This window comes from Lissotriton vulgaris, chromosome 4_1, assembly GCF_964263255.1.
Source record: "Lissotriton vulgaris chromosome 4_1, aLisVul1.2, whole genome shotgun sequence".
NCBI lineage: Eukaryota > Metazoa > Chordata > Amphibia > Caudata > Salamandridae > Lissotriton > Lissotriton vulgaris.
The window spans coordinates 150967222-150981527 of record NC_141691.1 but is presented as its reverse complement, the minus strand read 5'-3'; the positions used below and the strand labels follow the sequence as shown (position 1 = coordinate 150981527).

General features: G+C 43.4%; 1 protein-coding gene across 1 annotated transcript in view; it reads right to left on the bottom strand.

Moving 5' to 3' along the window:
• The window catches only part of AMOT (angiomotin), a 240953-nt gene that overhangs the window by 23976 nt on the left and 202671 nt on the right, over positions 1 to 14306 (bottom strand). Inside the window, exons 11-12 of the mRNA XM_086918416.1 lie at positions 6395 to 6630; positions 4159 to 4389 (exon numbers count right to left, since the gene is read on the bottom strand). Of these exons, the coding sequence (XP_086774542.1) occupies positions 4159 to 4389; positions 6395 to 6630 (467 nt within the window). The remainder of the gene's footprint in view (positions 1 to 4158; positions 4390 to 6394; positions 6631 to 14306) is intronic.

Genomic DNA, 14306 nt, shown 5'->3' with positions numbered 1-14306 from the left:
AGCAGAGGCCCTGAGGAAAGCCGTGGGACGGTTTCCCATTTGGCTGAAACATGTTGGCCCATTGACAGTTATTTGGTCAAAACTGTTTTGTTGCACTGTTCTTGGTTTTTAATTAGGGGCAGAGCCAGTACTTAAATAAAACACTATCTTTCCTGGACTCTTTACCCTATTTTATCTCACAACTTTTTTGTATATATTTTTTGCACTGCACTATTCCCACTGATTACTTCTTTATGGTCATAATGTGGGCTTGACCCATTTTTGAGTCTGATACAGCGGGTATGGATAATAGTCTCAATGATCGAGAGACATACCATCCCAATGGTTGAAGGACCAAATGAGAAGATTGATCATCACAACAGTTTGATGGGAATCCACTGACGTTTGAGTCTCACCAACAATCACTTGCATCCTTGTTTTTCGTTTGCTTGTGTTCTTTACATATTTTAAGGTTTTAAAGGATTTGGTGCCTAAGACTCACTTAGCTGACTAAAGAGCTGACTAAAGAGCTCCTTCTGAGACCCCCTGGTTTTCTGTGTTTTACATGAAATAAAGACCGTCATCTCATCTAGCAATTGTGTTTGCATACTTGGACTGCCATTGCGTATATTTGGATACATGTGGAACAATTTCTTATACACACTTCGAGATTTTGAATAATTAGGTAATCACCACATTTTACGGTGTATCTCTCTACCTCCGCGGGAATTGCCGTATATCAGCGGCATTATGGTGTGCTTCTAAGCGCAAAGACCCATAATTGTTCTAAAAACCCATAATATGTCTTACATTTTCTCAGTTAAAGAAAAATTATAATAAAGAGAAAGCCTAAAAATACGAAAATTCTCCAATTATGTAACTGTAACACCATCCCAATGCTCGGTTGATGACCTCACAGGGTATCAGAGACATCACTGGTGAAATCACGTATACTATCCATCCGCAATAAAATAACTGAATACATCACGGAGGAGCACATGTGTAATGCATTACATGAGGGTCCATTCGTAGTTCCATGTCAGTTAATACTTTCCAACTAGGTCCCTAGAGTAATGTTATATGGCTAAATTGAGAAATGAGATTAAATGCACACATAAACCCAATCAACAGAAACACCACAAGTAACCACACAACTGACAGAAGTTAACAACAGATTATCAAACCCCATTCATCACACCTCCACTACTGATAGACGTCTGTGAAGGGTATATTTACTATGTCAAACTTCATTGCACTATGTAGGACCTAGGTGTTTCGACAAAGAAACAATCTACAGTATGGGGTCATGGTGTTCATATTGTCCTCGGTGTTTGCCTCGGAGCAACAGACACCAATTTAGTCCCCTGGGTCAACAGTGGTACACTATAGAACCTAAAAGCAGTCCATATGTAAAATATTTGTAAAAACATTTCTAATTCGAACCTTGTACATGACTTACTATTGTCACTTAGATAGTGCGCAATCTTACCATTACATAAGCTCATGTCATATAGTGAGTGCAACAAGGCAGGACCAGCAAAACAGAATTCTCATGTCATCAAAATCGAGTACAAAATTTGGCTTCATGGTGAAAAATCAACAGACCACACCAGTGCCGTATTATTTTACTTACTCACACTATTTCCACTGGCTCTATAGCCAAAATTTGCAGTATCGCGTCAAGAGATTGCAACCATATGAACAGATCATTTATGGTCAAGACAAGATTTCTAACTGGTACTGACACCCACGGTCTTCAATGTTCAATAAAACAACAAGTTTGTTCTGACTAGTCCCTTATTCCCCACACACAGCTTTTTTTAGTAGTATGACATGGATTATGTAACCGGTCTATGTCACAATGAACTACATTTACTCATGGCCTATGGACCCATCTACGCTACATTAGATTGCAGCTGAATCCAAAAAAACTTGCATTCCTTTAAAAGTGCTTGAAATACTAACATGACAAATGCACCAACAATTGTGCTGCCTTGCAAGTTTGCTAATTACCATGATAACTGAGACCCCTTTTCTTATACCAATATTTTCAGGAGTTTATGACTTATAAAGGCGTAAGAGGGCCTGGTCCTTGCAAGTGATCCCTCAAAAAATGGCAGTTTTGACCCCTTTGTGACAGTTTAGACCCCTTTGGGATTTCGATAGCGGCGCCTGTTAAAGTATACCTTGAGGTGCTCTTAATTGAGCTGTATTTTTTCATAAAGGGCCTGTTGCGTCCCAAATGTCCTAGAAGTCACCAAAGAGGCACCATAAGCACTATCTGATTGCAGTTATCATGTTAAGTCTCCTTACTGGTGAATGCAGGGGGCTATGGAGTGCAATAGTCCTGCACTGTTAATAATTCTATCTGGTCTCAGAAGCCTCAGATTTACACTGAACGAGTATGCCTCCATTCTTGGTGGGGACACACAGTGTGTCAAGATTAAGACATATCTTTAATTTAATGCAAAATATTGACTGTGGTGGCCTTCAGTTGAAAGGTCTGTCCCCTTTACTTTTACAATATTAACCTTTGATCTGTTCCACCCGATTTGCGCTGAAGGTTTACCATTTCATTCATGCACTGAGGATACCAAGTTGTTGCTGAGGGCCACTTAAACTCAACCATTAACAAGGCAGCACACTGGATAGGAACAAATGGTTGTAAGCTAAATAAAGCCAAAAGATAGGTGATGCTTCTAGAACCCAAAACTCCTAGATCCTGCCATAGCCTCTCTCGACAGGTACTCAGAGATGTCCCAAACCACATTTTCCGACACTGTTAAGTATCTTGGAGTCACATGGGATGTTGATGTGGACTGTCTGTTTAAAATACCTCAATTAGACAGAACTGCATTCTACCAAATGAGACACATTCGGTGGTAGTTATACGCTATAATAAGACCAAGCTTAAGGTTGGGAATACGCTAGCAAGAGGTCTCCATTCAATTAACTGGCATGGCTCGAGAGAGTCCACACGCTGTTGCTCGGCTCATCCTGTGTCAATGGAAATAAGACCTGGTCTTTGACATGAAGCAGAACCTAGATTTGTTACCCATCAAGGCGAGGGCTTATTTTAAGATTTCTACCCTAATTCACAAATGTCTGCACGACTGCGCTCCACTGCATTTGGCCCAGAGGATTTCACTCTGCTTCCCTCCGTTAACTGGTGCCCGACTCAACAACAGATCCAGAGTGATTCAGAGTGGAACAGCATAATTTCTCTGACAAATACTTGATCATTATGGTTTAAAAATGTGGGATTGCTGCTAACCTTAATATTTAGTTGACCCACATCTATGTATGGAATGTTACATAAATGGGAGTGTGGGGGGGAATATGATGCCATTTATGCTTGAAGCTCAGAAGTAAAATGCCACCGTTGGTGAATAAAAATGGCATAATTTCATGACGTACGCCTGCATTTTCTGTCCTAACACAATATTAGGGCACTCCTACTTGTGCATCTCTTTTACAAAGTATGGTGCATATACTGCGGCAATTCATAAAATGTGCATTATTTGCCTCCCTCATTTTTCTAAACAAATATAATCTGGCCCATTTATCTCACTTACAGTGGAGGCGTAAAGGGTTACTGGAGTTACTTTAAAAAAGATTTGTAAAATGGGACCAGTGTGCAGTACAGACACGACCCAGTCAAGTGCCAGATTTGCCTCTAATGGGTCAGATTCTAGATCAAAAACAACTGGTGGTTCAAGACTAAGGAGGCTGCTACCGCTCATCTCTAAAAAGAATTAGATACTGCCAAGATGACTGTCCCATGTGCTTTTTCCCTTTCTCCGAGCATTTTTCTAACAGTATATACACCTCTAAAATGCTGCCTTGACTACATTTTTAGCATTGTCATACACTTTCATTTATCTTTTCTTTTCAAATTATTCTGCAAAATAAAAGTTCCTGAAACAGCTTTTTATAACTTACTTGATGCATCATATAAAATTGATATATGTCACTTCTTGTATATTGCTCGATGGTAAGGCAGGTGTTGTCCAGGCACATTTTATGATTCTGTCATTATTTTAGCACGTAGCGCCACTATTCCCTAGACCATAACACTAATGATCTCAGTTCTAAGGTTAGATACATTACATCACATGTAAATTTACTGTCTATATTTTTCAGCATAGGTGACATTAAGAGTGTATCACTATGCTGTACCTGTTTTATCCACTGTGCTGTACATTGGGCTGGCGGTAGCGAACCGACTAAGTGCTGCAGAGACGGTAGAGGGGGGAGGAACCTTGTTCTGCTCAGAGCCACGATCTGTTTGCGTGCAGGAGTCCCGGCTGCCTGTTTTGGAGTGTGACGACATCAATGGGGTAGAGGGGAAAACAGGTGAGGGAGTTGAAGAAATGGATTCTGACCGATACTCTGATCCCAGTAGGACACCTTGCAGGAGAAAGGCAGAATACGTTAGTAAATGCTGGCTAGGCAAGTCATATGAAAGAAGAAATTTGGTGTAGAATTGCAAGGGATTCTAAGAATTAAATGAGACAATTCTGGTGGGCACGAAATTCATAATACATGAAACACCACACAAACCTATAAATATTGCATAAAAACATATTCACCAAACAGGAGAGGTTGTGGGGAGTTCTATAAAACAGAGGCGGAAAATAGAACTTTATCTGTAGTGAAGTACTGAGCGATGACAAATTTTCATACCTAATATTACTTGTTAGAATTCTCGTCTTCTACAGCATCCAAGCAATCATCACCTTTCTAGGCAAATTAAACTGGTAATGTTCAATCATTCCTTTCTTAATTAACTGCTTTTCGGCTATGGAAATATGTTCAGTAGTTGTCAAAGCCATTAACATAAATACATTTTTTTGTGCCAAAAACAGAATTCTCTCATCACGAGAATCTGCACCAATAGCTTCAGCGGTGCAAAATGCTCTCCAAATGAAGGAACCTATGATCATAGCAGACATTCTCACTTAACCTCATCAAGATGTCCTCAACAATGCAAAGTTAAGAGTAGTTGAGAGTAGGAAGGTGCTGGAGTCGCCCCACATTTTTAAAAAGGAGAAATCAGTAACGTGCTCAAGCCAATACCTTTACTTTCTATTAGAACACTGGAATGTTAAGCGCTCCATTGAAAACAATGAAATGCTCCAGGCTTCTATTGGCCGGTAGAAGGCCAGAGCATCAACATTCTACTGTATAACAAAGGACTCACGGAGCCCAATGGGATTTCAATTCCCTCGGACTCCGTGAGGCCTTTGTTTTACAAATTAGAATATTCTGCCCTCCAGGGGGCGGAATGTTCTAATAACTTTAGAGCCATCCGTAGCAGGCTCTACCGGCCATTAAAGGCCTGCTCCCTTGTTTAAGGCCCTCGCCTTCGGCTGGGGCCTTTAACGTTGGGGTGGGCCTTTAATGGCTGGTAGAGCCCGATACCGCGGGCTCTAAGGCTATATTATACGACTAAAATTCTAAATCTAAAATGTCTTTAGTAAAGATTTTTGCTAAATTCCAATGAAGGTAAAGTTTTATAAACTGTACTTCTAAATAAAAAGCAATGTTATAACAAATGTTTATTAAATGTATGACTGAATAAGGTTTAATATTATAGAATGGAAGACTGAACAGTTCAATGGTAATCAAAGACAGATTAAAGAGGATCATACTATTCATTAAGTAAAGCAGTTATCTTGATCTCAGTAGAATAACAGAGAGGACGAAGAGAAAATAAGGTGATAGAAGGGAGTTGGCCAGCAAGGAGGATAGTATTCTTAATAACAATGCCATATCTAACCTTGCTTTACACCTATATTTATCTTATCTTTTCCATCCACCACAAGTTTTGCTACAAATAAATGTTCATGAATCATCTTCTTAGAATTTAATTGATGCATTATGTCAAAATGATAAATGTCTCTTAGTATACATTGCATGACGGTAATGCCGGTGCTGTCCAATCCCATGTTTTCTGATTCGGTCATTATTTTTGCATTTGCAGCTACCTTCACCTAGAACATATCACTGATGTTCTTCCTTCTAAGGTTAGTTACGTTGCTGCCACACAGATACATTAACTGTCTATTATTTTAAGCACAGGTGGTTTTTGAAGGTATATCGCTGTGTTACCTGTTTTATCTGCTGTATAGCACAGCATGTACACATCGGTCTGGCGGTGGCAAATCGATTATGTGCTGCAGAGACAGTAGAGGGGGAGGTGCCTTGTTCTGCTTAGAACCTGGACTGTTTGAGTGCAGGAATTCAGACTAGGATCTTTTTTTAAAATGTCATTACCATCCCAGAACTATCAAAAAATTGCCTCAATTTGTAAGTCTGACAATAAGAAACCCTAAAAAAAATATTAAACCGTTAGCCACGAGTGTCCACTCCAACACCAAGCAAAATGTACAATGAATGTCAAAGTGCATACTTAAGCTTCCTTTCCAACTCTTGTCCTCTCGCTTGTCTTCCATGATGGGTGTGTTGCTGAGCGTGGAGGAGTGGGAGAGCAGCCCAGATCCTGTGTTGGAGATGGACATGAGAGACTTGGATGGTCTCATCGTCGAGGGCTGCTCAGTCTTGTTCGCGGTGTCCTTCCGCGAGCGCTGCTGGAGCACCTTTATCATGGCGTCTTTTTCTATTATCTGCGCATGCAGGTTCTTTATCCTGAGGCACAGAAAAGAATGAAGGTTTGTGTTTCTTGTCGATCACTCTGTGGCTTTCAATGAGTATTTGTTATCCATTTCTACAAATGAAAGGAACTGCATCACAGGCCTCCCTACCATGCACACTTGCGGAGTCAAATCGGAGGACTCAACAGATACAACTTAGTTTAAAACAAAGTATGAGCTATTAATTCGCTGAGCTTTTCTGCTAGATACATTAAGCAATAAAGATCATTTTAAGAAAAACAAACGGGTATTTTAGAATATAAAACAAACAAGTCTACAATGCCAGATCAAGCACGCTGGAACGCATAGCAACATCTGTCTAGCGTGGCCCTAATTTTAAGTGACTATTAATTAGTCATATTGAGGTTCCATTTTCAGCAAGGTCAGATACCCCAGTTCTACTGATAAACAAATACAAGCACTGGGCAGAGTGACCTTCTATTTTTGGCCCAATTAAAACAATGACTTTTCCAAAATATGCACAGTCCTCTCAATAAAAGATTAACCCCCGCAAACAGAGATGTGTCCAGTGCCACTTAGGATGCCTTACTAGGATAAGGATGTGGGTGTGAGCAGTTTAGAGACTGGAGCTTGGCAGGTCTTTGAAATTCCAGCTGAAGAGCATTGTTACCAAGCACAAGGGAAAGCAATTAAAGAAAAAAAGGTGGGCCGTGGATCACTTAAAAGCATTTCATTAGATAGGAGATAGGGACTTTAGAAACAAAAGCTATGCAAGATTTTGAGTTTGTCACAGCCATGCTTTAATTGTAAACACTACTAGTTGGAGGAAAACTGGGTAACTTCCCAATCACCTTGAAAGTAATACCATGCATGTTCGATAGATAACATGACCAGTGGATACATTCAATACTAAACCTAGGGCATATACCCGCATCATTGTTGAATCATGACTTGTGTGTGTATTCAGCAATCGTTTTAGTCACAGCTTTGAGGACTGGAATTTATAGGTAATTTTTTTCTTAAGAGTTTCTCTGAACCGCACTCATGTTAAAACGTGCAGTTCAGGGATTCGCACAAAACAGGACAGAATAAGCATCCAGTGCCGTGTAATGGATATGCAGTTTCTGGCTCTGCTTGCGGACACCACAATCACTGGTACTTCAAAACCCTGGCTTCGTGGAATGGACAGGAATTGAGAATTACTGGGTTGCCAGACCTCCGGTCATCGTCTTCAATGCCAAAAATTGAAGGGCCTCAAAGGACCGCTTTCCTTATCCGTACACACTAACTACATTCACGACAAACCAACTTGCATCTTCATGGCAGGTACAGTTTCACTCAGGAAAAGTTCCATGAAAAATGTGATTGTGATTCGTAAATCAACAGTCTTTTCAGAACACATGACAATGTAATGCGTTAATGTTTCATTTCAGTGCCTGGTCAGAAGCTTATTTAGATTCACATTAAACATACAGCATCAACACTAACCTAAAAATACTCATTTGTTAAAAGACCCACGTTAGGGACAAGAAGACAAGACAATCACTGAATGTCCTCAGCCTTAATAACAAGGGATGAGTCGAAAGAGAACACATAATGAATGACATGTTGCACTCTTAATACATATATGTACTTTTATCTCAGAGTGCAAGTCAAGCAACGTAGCAAACTCTCACATCAACAATAGAGTTGCAAATATTTTGGGACGTCTAGAGGCTATCTGTGTGTCAAACAGCTTATCTGAACCTTGTACTGAAAAAGTACCATGCGCGAGTCAGACTGGCATAAAGACAAATTTACAGCATTCTCTTTCAACTGATGTGGAAGTTACTGTTCAAGAAACATAGTGACTACGAACAGGTCTTCAATGATTTAATAAGGTGCAAAAGATGATGGGCCTGATTACGAGGCCAATAGTCAGACCCACCGACATCTGCCCCTGTGGTCCACCCGCCACATTACGATGCGGCAGGCGGAGGCCTCTGGGGGTGAGACCGCCTACTTAAGACGGGCTCAAAGAGCCCATCAGAGGGTCAGTAATCCCTACAGTGAGGGCGGTGCCTGCTCAGAGAGCGCCGTAGGGGTTCCAAAGTCCCTTTCCGCCTGCCCTTTCATGGCGGTCGCCCACCATGAAAAGGCAGACATTAAGTGACTTGGGGGCCCATAGCAGGGCCCCTTGGCCCTCTACTATGGGGCCTGGGGGCATCTATGGCTTCCCCATAAACATCCCTGCACCATATGGCAGGTACCGCATGGTGCCTGCCACATGGTGCAGGGATGTTTTTAATGTTTTTTCTATTGGGGTGTGCGCTGTAGAAAATATACACATTGCAATCGCTGTGAAGGCGGTCGCACCGTAATCAGGGCAGTGGGACTGTCGACTTCTAGTTGGGCGGTTCTGCTTCCCCTATGGTGCGGGTCAGATGAGTCCGACCGGCATCGTAATCAAGCCCTATGTTACTTACATGTCACAATCTACTGCTTCCAGGGGTGTAGATTCACACAATATGTAATATTCTATTATCTAGTGTTTGTTTTTCTTTTAGGCCTCCATTTTCAGGTTCGAGTGAGCAAGGAATGTATTACAATCATCAAAACAAAAAACACAATGCACCAGAACACAGATTTCACCTTAGATTTTGTACGTTTCCTCATGCTTGAGAATGTTTACTACGTAAGATCAAATGATCGAATATCGCCATTAAAGGCCCACTCCAGTGTTAAAGGTCTAAGCCGAAGGCAAGGGCCTTTAAAAAGGGAGCAGGCCTTTAATGGCCGGTAGAGCCCGCTACATAGAACATCAGGCCATTAGAACATTCCATCACTAGAAGGCAGAATGTACTAATTTGTCAAACAAAGGATTCTCGTAGGGACTGAAATCCCCTCTGGCTCTGTGAGGCCTTTGTTCACAGCAAGAGCTGTGAACAAACATTGGAATGTTGCTTCTCCGGGCTTCTACTAGCCATTTGAAGCCCTGAGCACTCCATTATTTTTAATGGGGTTCCTAACATTCCAGTGTTCTAATACAGCATTCAACTACTTTCCTGCATCTAGTCACATATGACTCTACAACCCTACCACCTACATACAGAGCAACCATTTCTGTTATCAGCATGTGTTGTAAACAACATGCTGTATAGACTGTAAATGATTACTTTGCCTGCTTTAAAAAGTCAGCTTGTAGAAGGCAGCAAAATATGAAAAGGTATGTTAAAGGAATGTTTATCCAACTTGCGGTTCTTACCTGGCTGAGTATCAACACAATAGCATTTTGTGAATGTCTGAACTACCGTCTATGCTGTTCCTTCAAAGGTGTCAGCTGACATGTTAAACGTGACGGTGTGGAGGCAATAAGTACCCATTTTGTCTTGCAAATGGAATGAGTGTGATTATTATAGTAGATAAGAACTTGTCAAATATCAAGTATGTATCTCTCTGCGAGAGATTGTGGATTGGTTAAAATGTGTAGCAACCCACTAGAATGATTATGGAATGGGGAGCATCCTAGAGGTAGGAACTATAGATACGTGGTACCGTCCAGTTTTTTGCACAAGCAGGTAACAATTGGGTTGCCACTTGCACACCATCTCCCATGCAAGGTATTGTAGAAGGTCCAACTACAGTGGTTCAAATGCTCAGCAAATTTTTCTAGAAAACAGGGTTTTCCGATCCCAAGAGGGTGCATGGAGGATTCTGGGTGGTATAATCTTCAACCCTTCCATAAAAGCATGTGTTTATCACTGGCAATATAAACAGAAATTGGTATTACCTGTTTTTATTAGGGAACCTAACACTAACTGTACTTTTATGGATGTGTAAACCAAGCTAGACTTTTGTAGTGAAGGAAGATAATGAACAATGTGCTGGGCCGATACTTTACATGTTTTACAGCAGTGCACTAAACACCTCCATTTAGCTGCTCAGAAGGCCCTGGCAGTATGTCAATGCTCTTCCTTAGAATATACATTGTTCTGGAAGCTGTAAGAAACCAAGTTTTCACATTTCTGGGGCCAAATCACAAATGAGAGATTCTGGATTCGGATGTCGATGCGGAGCCTCTTGCTGACCAAGTATCATGGCTGCTGTGGAAGTTTGTGAAATGGAAAGATGCTCATCTCCAGCAGTAGGGTCAACCATGGTTGTCTTGCCTACGTTGGAGCAATGAGAACCAACATCATTTTGTCTTGGTGCTCTTGGTGAACGGCAAATTTAGCACTAAAAGGGGAGGGGGATCACATGCAAATATCCATGACCAGTTTATCCAAAACGTTTCTCAATTACTTGGCAAATTGTTGATGGCATATGAGGGAAACAAGTCGAAATCTGGGGTCTGCCATTTTTAAAGCAGCATTTTAGAAAGCCACGCCCACTGAGGCAGATACTATTTGAACGACGGGCTCACACTGGTGTGTTTGCTAAATCTTTTGAAGTCAGCCTATGACAAAGGGCAGGAGCCCGAAACGCGTTGGCTAAAGACTTTGTTCAAAACCGTGTTATCTGCTTTGTACCGGTGTTGCTGCAGCCTCAATTAAATTGACACACGAATTTTCACTCGTGTGGGCTCCATCATTTTGAGGTAACTCTTGGTGTTTGATAGATATATATATATATATACACACTGTTGGACCTAGATTACCCAAGCCCATATATGGTAGCTTGGCACAGTAGTGGTCTACAGCTAACTCACGGCGTTGGCTAAGTACTTACAAGTCTCACCCCCCAGTAACACAGTGATGAACCACTAAAATAAAGACACAACACCTCTGTTTGGAAAAATACCGTTACCTTTTATAAAAATAATATGTTTTTCTGTTATGCTTTTTAGTCAGGGATGAAAGACAATCAAATTACACCTTTTACATGAAATACAAATCACACTTCAATATTTTTCCTGTTCAGAATTTAAGAATCAAAGGTACATTTAAGGTTTAGAGTTATTCAGGACACAATACACTTCCCTAGAACTTTACAGAAAGGAAAATGCAGCCTGACAGTGCAATATATATTTAAAGACTCATTAGCAGGTACATTACCCCACAGCTCTTAAGCACTGCTCAACTCACAGAATGACCTGGGTGTAGTTCTTCACTGCATAACCAACCCGCAATGTGACTAAAAGGGGAGACACAACAATATTAGCCAGGTTCCTCTCACTCTAATTTAAAGGCTCAATTTGCTAAAAGGAGTTCTATTCCTCCAATTTACCAAGAAACTACAAGGGTTTCTCCCCCAGGAACCCTGTAATTCCCTACACCGCTTCCTCCTCTTTGCTCCAGTTACTTTTGGGACACTGTAGTTATTATTAGGCTGAACACAAGCCCGTTTTCTTCACTTAGGCTTCCTGGTGCAGTTCAGTCTAAGTCTCAGTTGTAGCCCCACTGTCTTGTCTCCTTTCCCTGGTGCTGCTGCCTCCCGTCCCCACACTACCCAGCTTACTTGTAGGCTTCTGGGTGTGATGCGAGGGCTCTCCCCACTCGCGCTGAGACCTGGCAGCAGTCGGCGGTCGAGGAAGGTCGAGGAAGGCTTCCCTGGCCCCCAGGCTCCTTGCTGTGACGTCCGCTGTGGCGCTTCTGCCTCCTCCGGACGGGGAAACGGCTACCGGTGCTCCGACGCGATCGGCCCTCCTCAGTCGGCACTGCTCAGCTGGGCATGCGCGATCGCGCTCACTCTCCTTCCGCTTCTGCGCGCTGGCTCCCAGGGAGGACGTCGTTCGCCACGCAGACGCTGCTCTGTCTCCTCCGGGCCTGCTCGAACCTAGGCCCCTCCTGCCTCCACAGAAGCGTTTACACGCTGGACATGCGCGGAAGCGCCTACCTCCTCACTTGACGCGGCCGGTGCCCCCGGGGTCCCGATGCCGATTGGAGCAGCGCCGCTGCTTCCCTCCAGACGCTTCTCACTTTGGCCTCACAGGAAGGATGTCCACACACGGCGCCCTTGCTCCTCAGGTCGCCAGGGTGCCACAGACCCTCGCCTACACTTCAGCTGCTCCACAACACCGGTAAGCACAGCGCCGGATAGGGCAGCCAGGAATATCTTCAGATAAGGATATCCTGAGAGGATTTTTTTCATGTAGCTCCAAGATAGGAGGGACTGCTTCCTCAAATAGCTCGATTTCTGTGTCAGTAGTTGTTGTCTTTGAGAGAGGGATCGGTCAAAGGCTGAAGGGGGAACAACCTTCTGAAGTAACTGTCAGCCTCAGTGACAAACTAGCTGCTCTCAGTGTGTCCTCCTCCTCTCACCACTGCCTCACTCCTCTACTCTGGGGTCAGCACAAAATGGCTGCTGGTCACTGGCCTTATATAGGGTGGCCTGAGACCTGCAGAAGTCTCTAGTTGATTCCAGAAAGTTCCCTAATGTTACCCTATGGACCTGTCCTCCAGTAGTGTCCGTTATGGCAGTTGGTGGACACCATTTTAGGTCTCTGGAGATCCCTAAGGTTTCAAGGGGGTGACTAGGCCTCACAAGTGATGAGGGAAAAATGGCGTCATCGCCAAGGAACACCTAGCCCCCTGACAGCATTAAAAACTCCTGATGGACACATAAAATAAAAATAGAAACTCTGGGAGGCTAAGGGGGACAAAAATAAATCATGGTGGTTAGAGTCTTCCCAGAAGCAGACAGGTCTAACACGCGTCCCCCCCAGCTGAAAGTGGGGAGAACTACCCAACCCCTTGGGAGTCCTCATCACTAAGGCGGAAATACCTGGATAGACCGTCTGCATTGGCATGGTCTGCCCCAGGTCGGTGTTCCACCCTAAAGTCCATTCCCTGTAGGGAGATGGACCACCTTAGCAACTTGGGATTCTCCCCCTTCATTTGCATCAGCCAACGAAGGGGGCGATGGTCAGTCTGAACTAGGAAGTGCGAACCAAACAGGTATGGTCGCAGCTTCTTCAGAGCCCAGACCACCGCAAAGGCTTCTCTCTCAATTGTACTCCACCTCCTTTCCCTGGGGAGTAGTCTCCTGGACAGGAAGACCACAGGTTGATCCAAGCACTCATCATTTAGCTGCGATAACACTGCCCCAATGTCATGTTCTGACGCATCTGTTTGGACAATGAATTCTCTAGTAAAATCAGGGGCCTTGAGAATGGGAGCGGAACACAATGCTTGTTTCAAGGTCATGAAGGCTCGCTGGCAAGCCTCCGTCCAGACTACCCGTCGGGGTTGCTTCTTGGAAGTAAGCTCAGTGAGGGGGGCCACGATAGTGCCATACCCCTTCACGAAGCGACGGTAGTATCCAGTGAGGCCCAGGAAGGCTCGGACCTCTGTTTGAGTCTTGGGGGGCTCCCAGGCGATGATAGCCTCAATCTTTGCCTGGAGGGGCTGCACCGTCCCTCTGCCCACCAAGTGGCCTAGGTACACCACCGACCCCTGTCCGATCTGACACTTGCTGGCCTTGATTGTCAATCCAGCCTGTTGCAGGGCATGAAGAACAGCTTGCAGGTGCTGCAAATGGTCCTCCCAGCTGCTACTGAAGACAGCAATGTCGTCCAGGTATGCAGCAGAAAAAGCTTCCATTCCAGAAAGGACCCTGTTCACCAGCCGCTGAAAAGTGGCAGGGGCATTCTTGAGCCCAAAGGGCATCACACGAAATTGGTAGTGTCCCTCAGGTGTAGAGAAGGCTGACCTTTCCTTCGCCTCCTCGGTAAGGGAAATCTGCCAGTACCCTGAAGTTAGGTCAAAGGTACTTAAGTATTGGCAAGCTCCC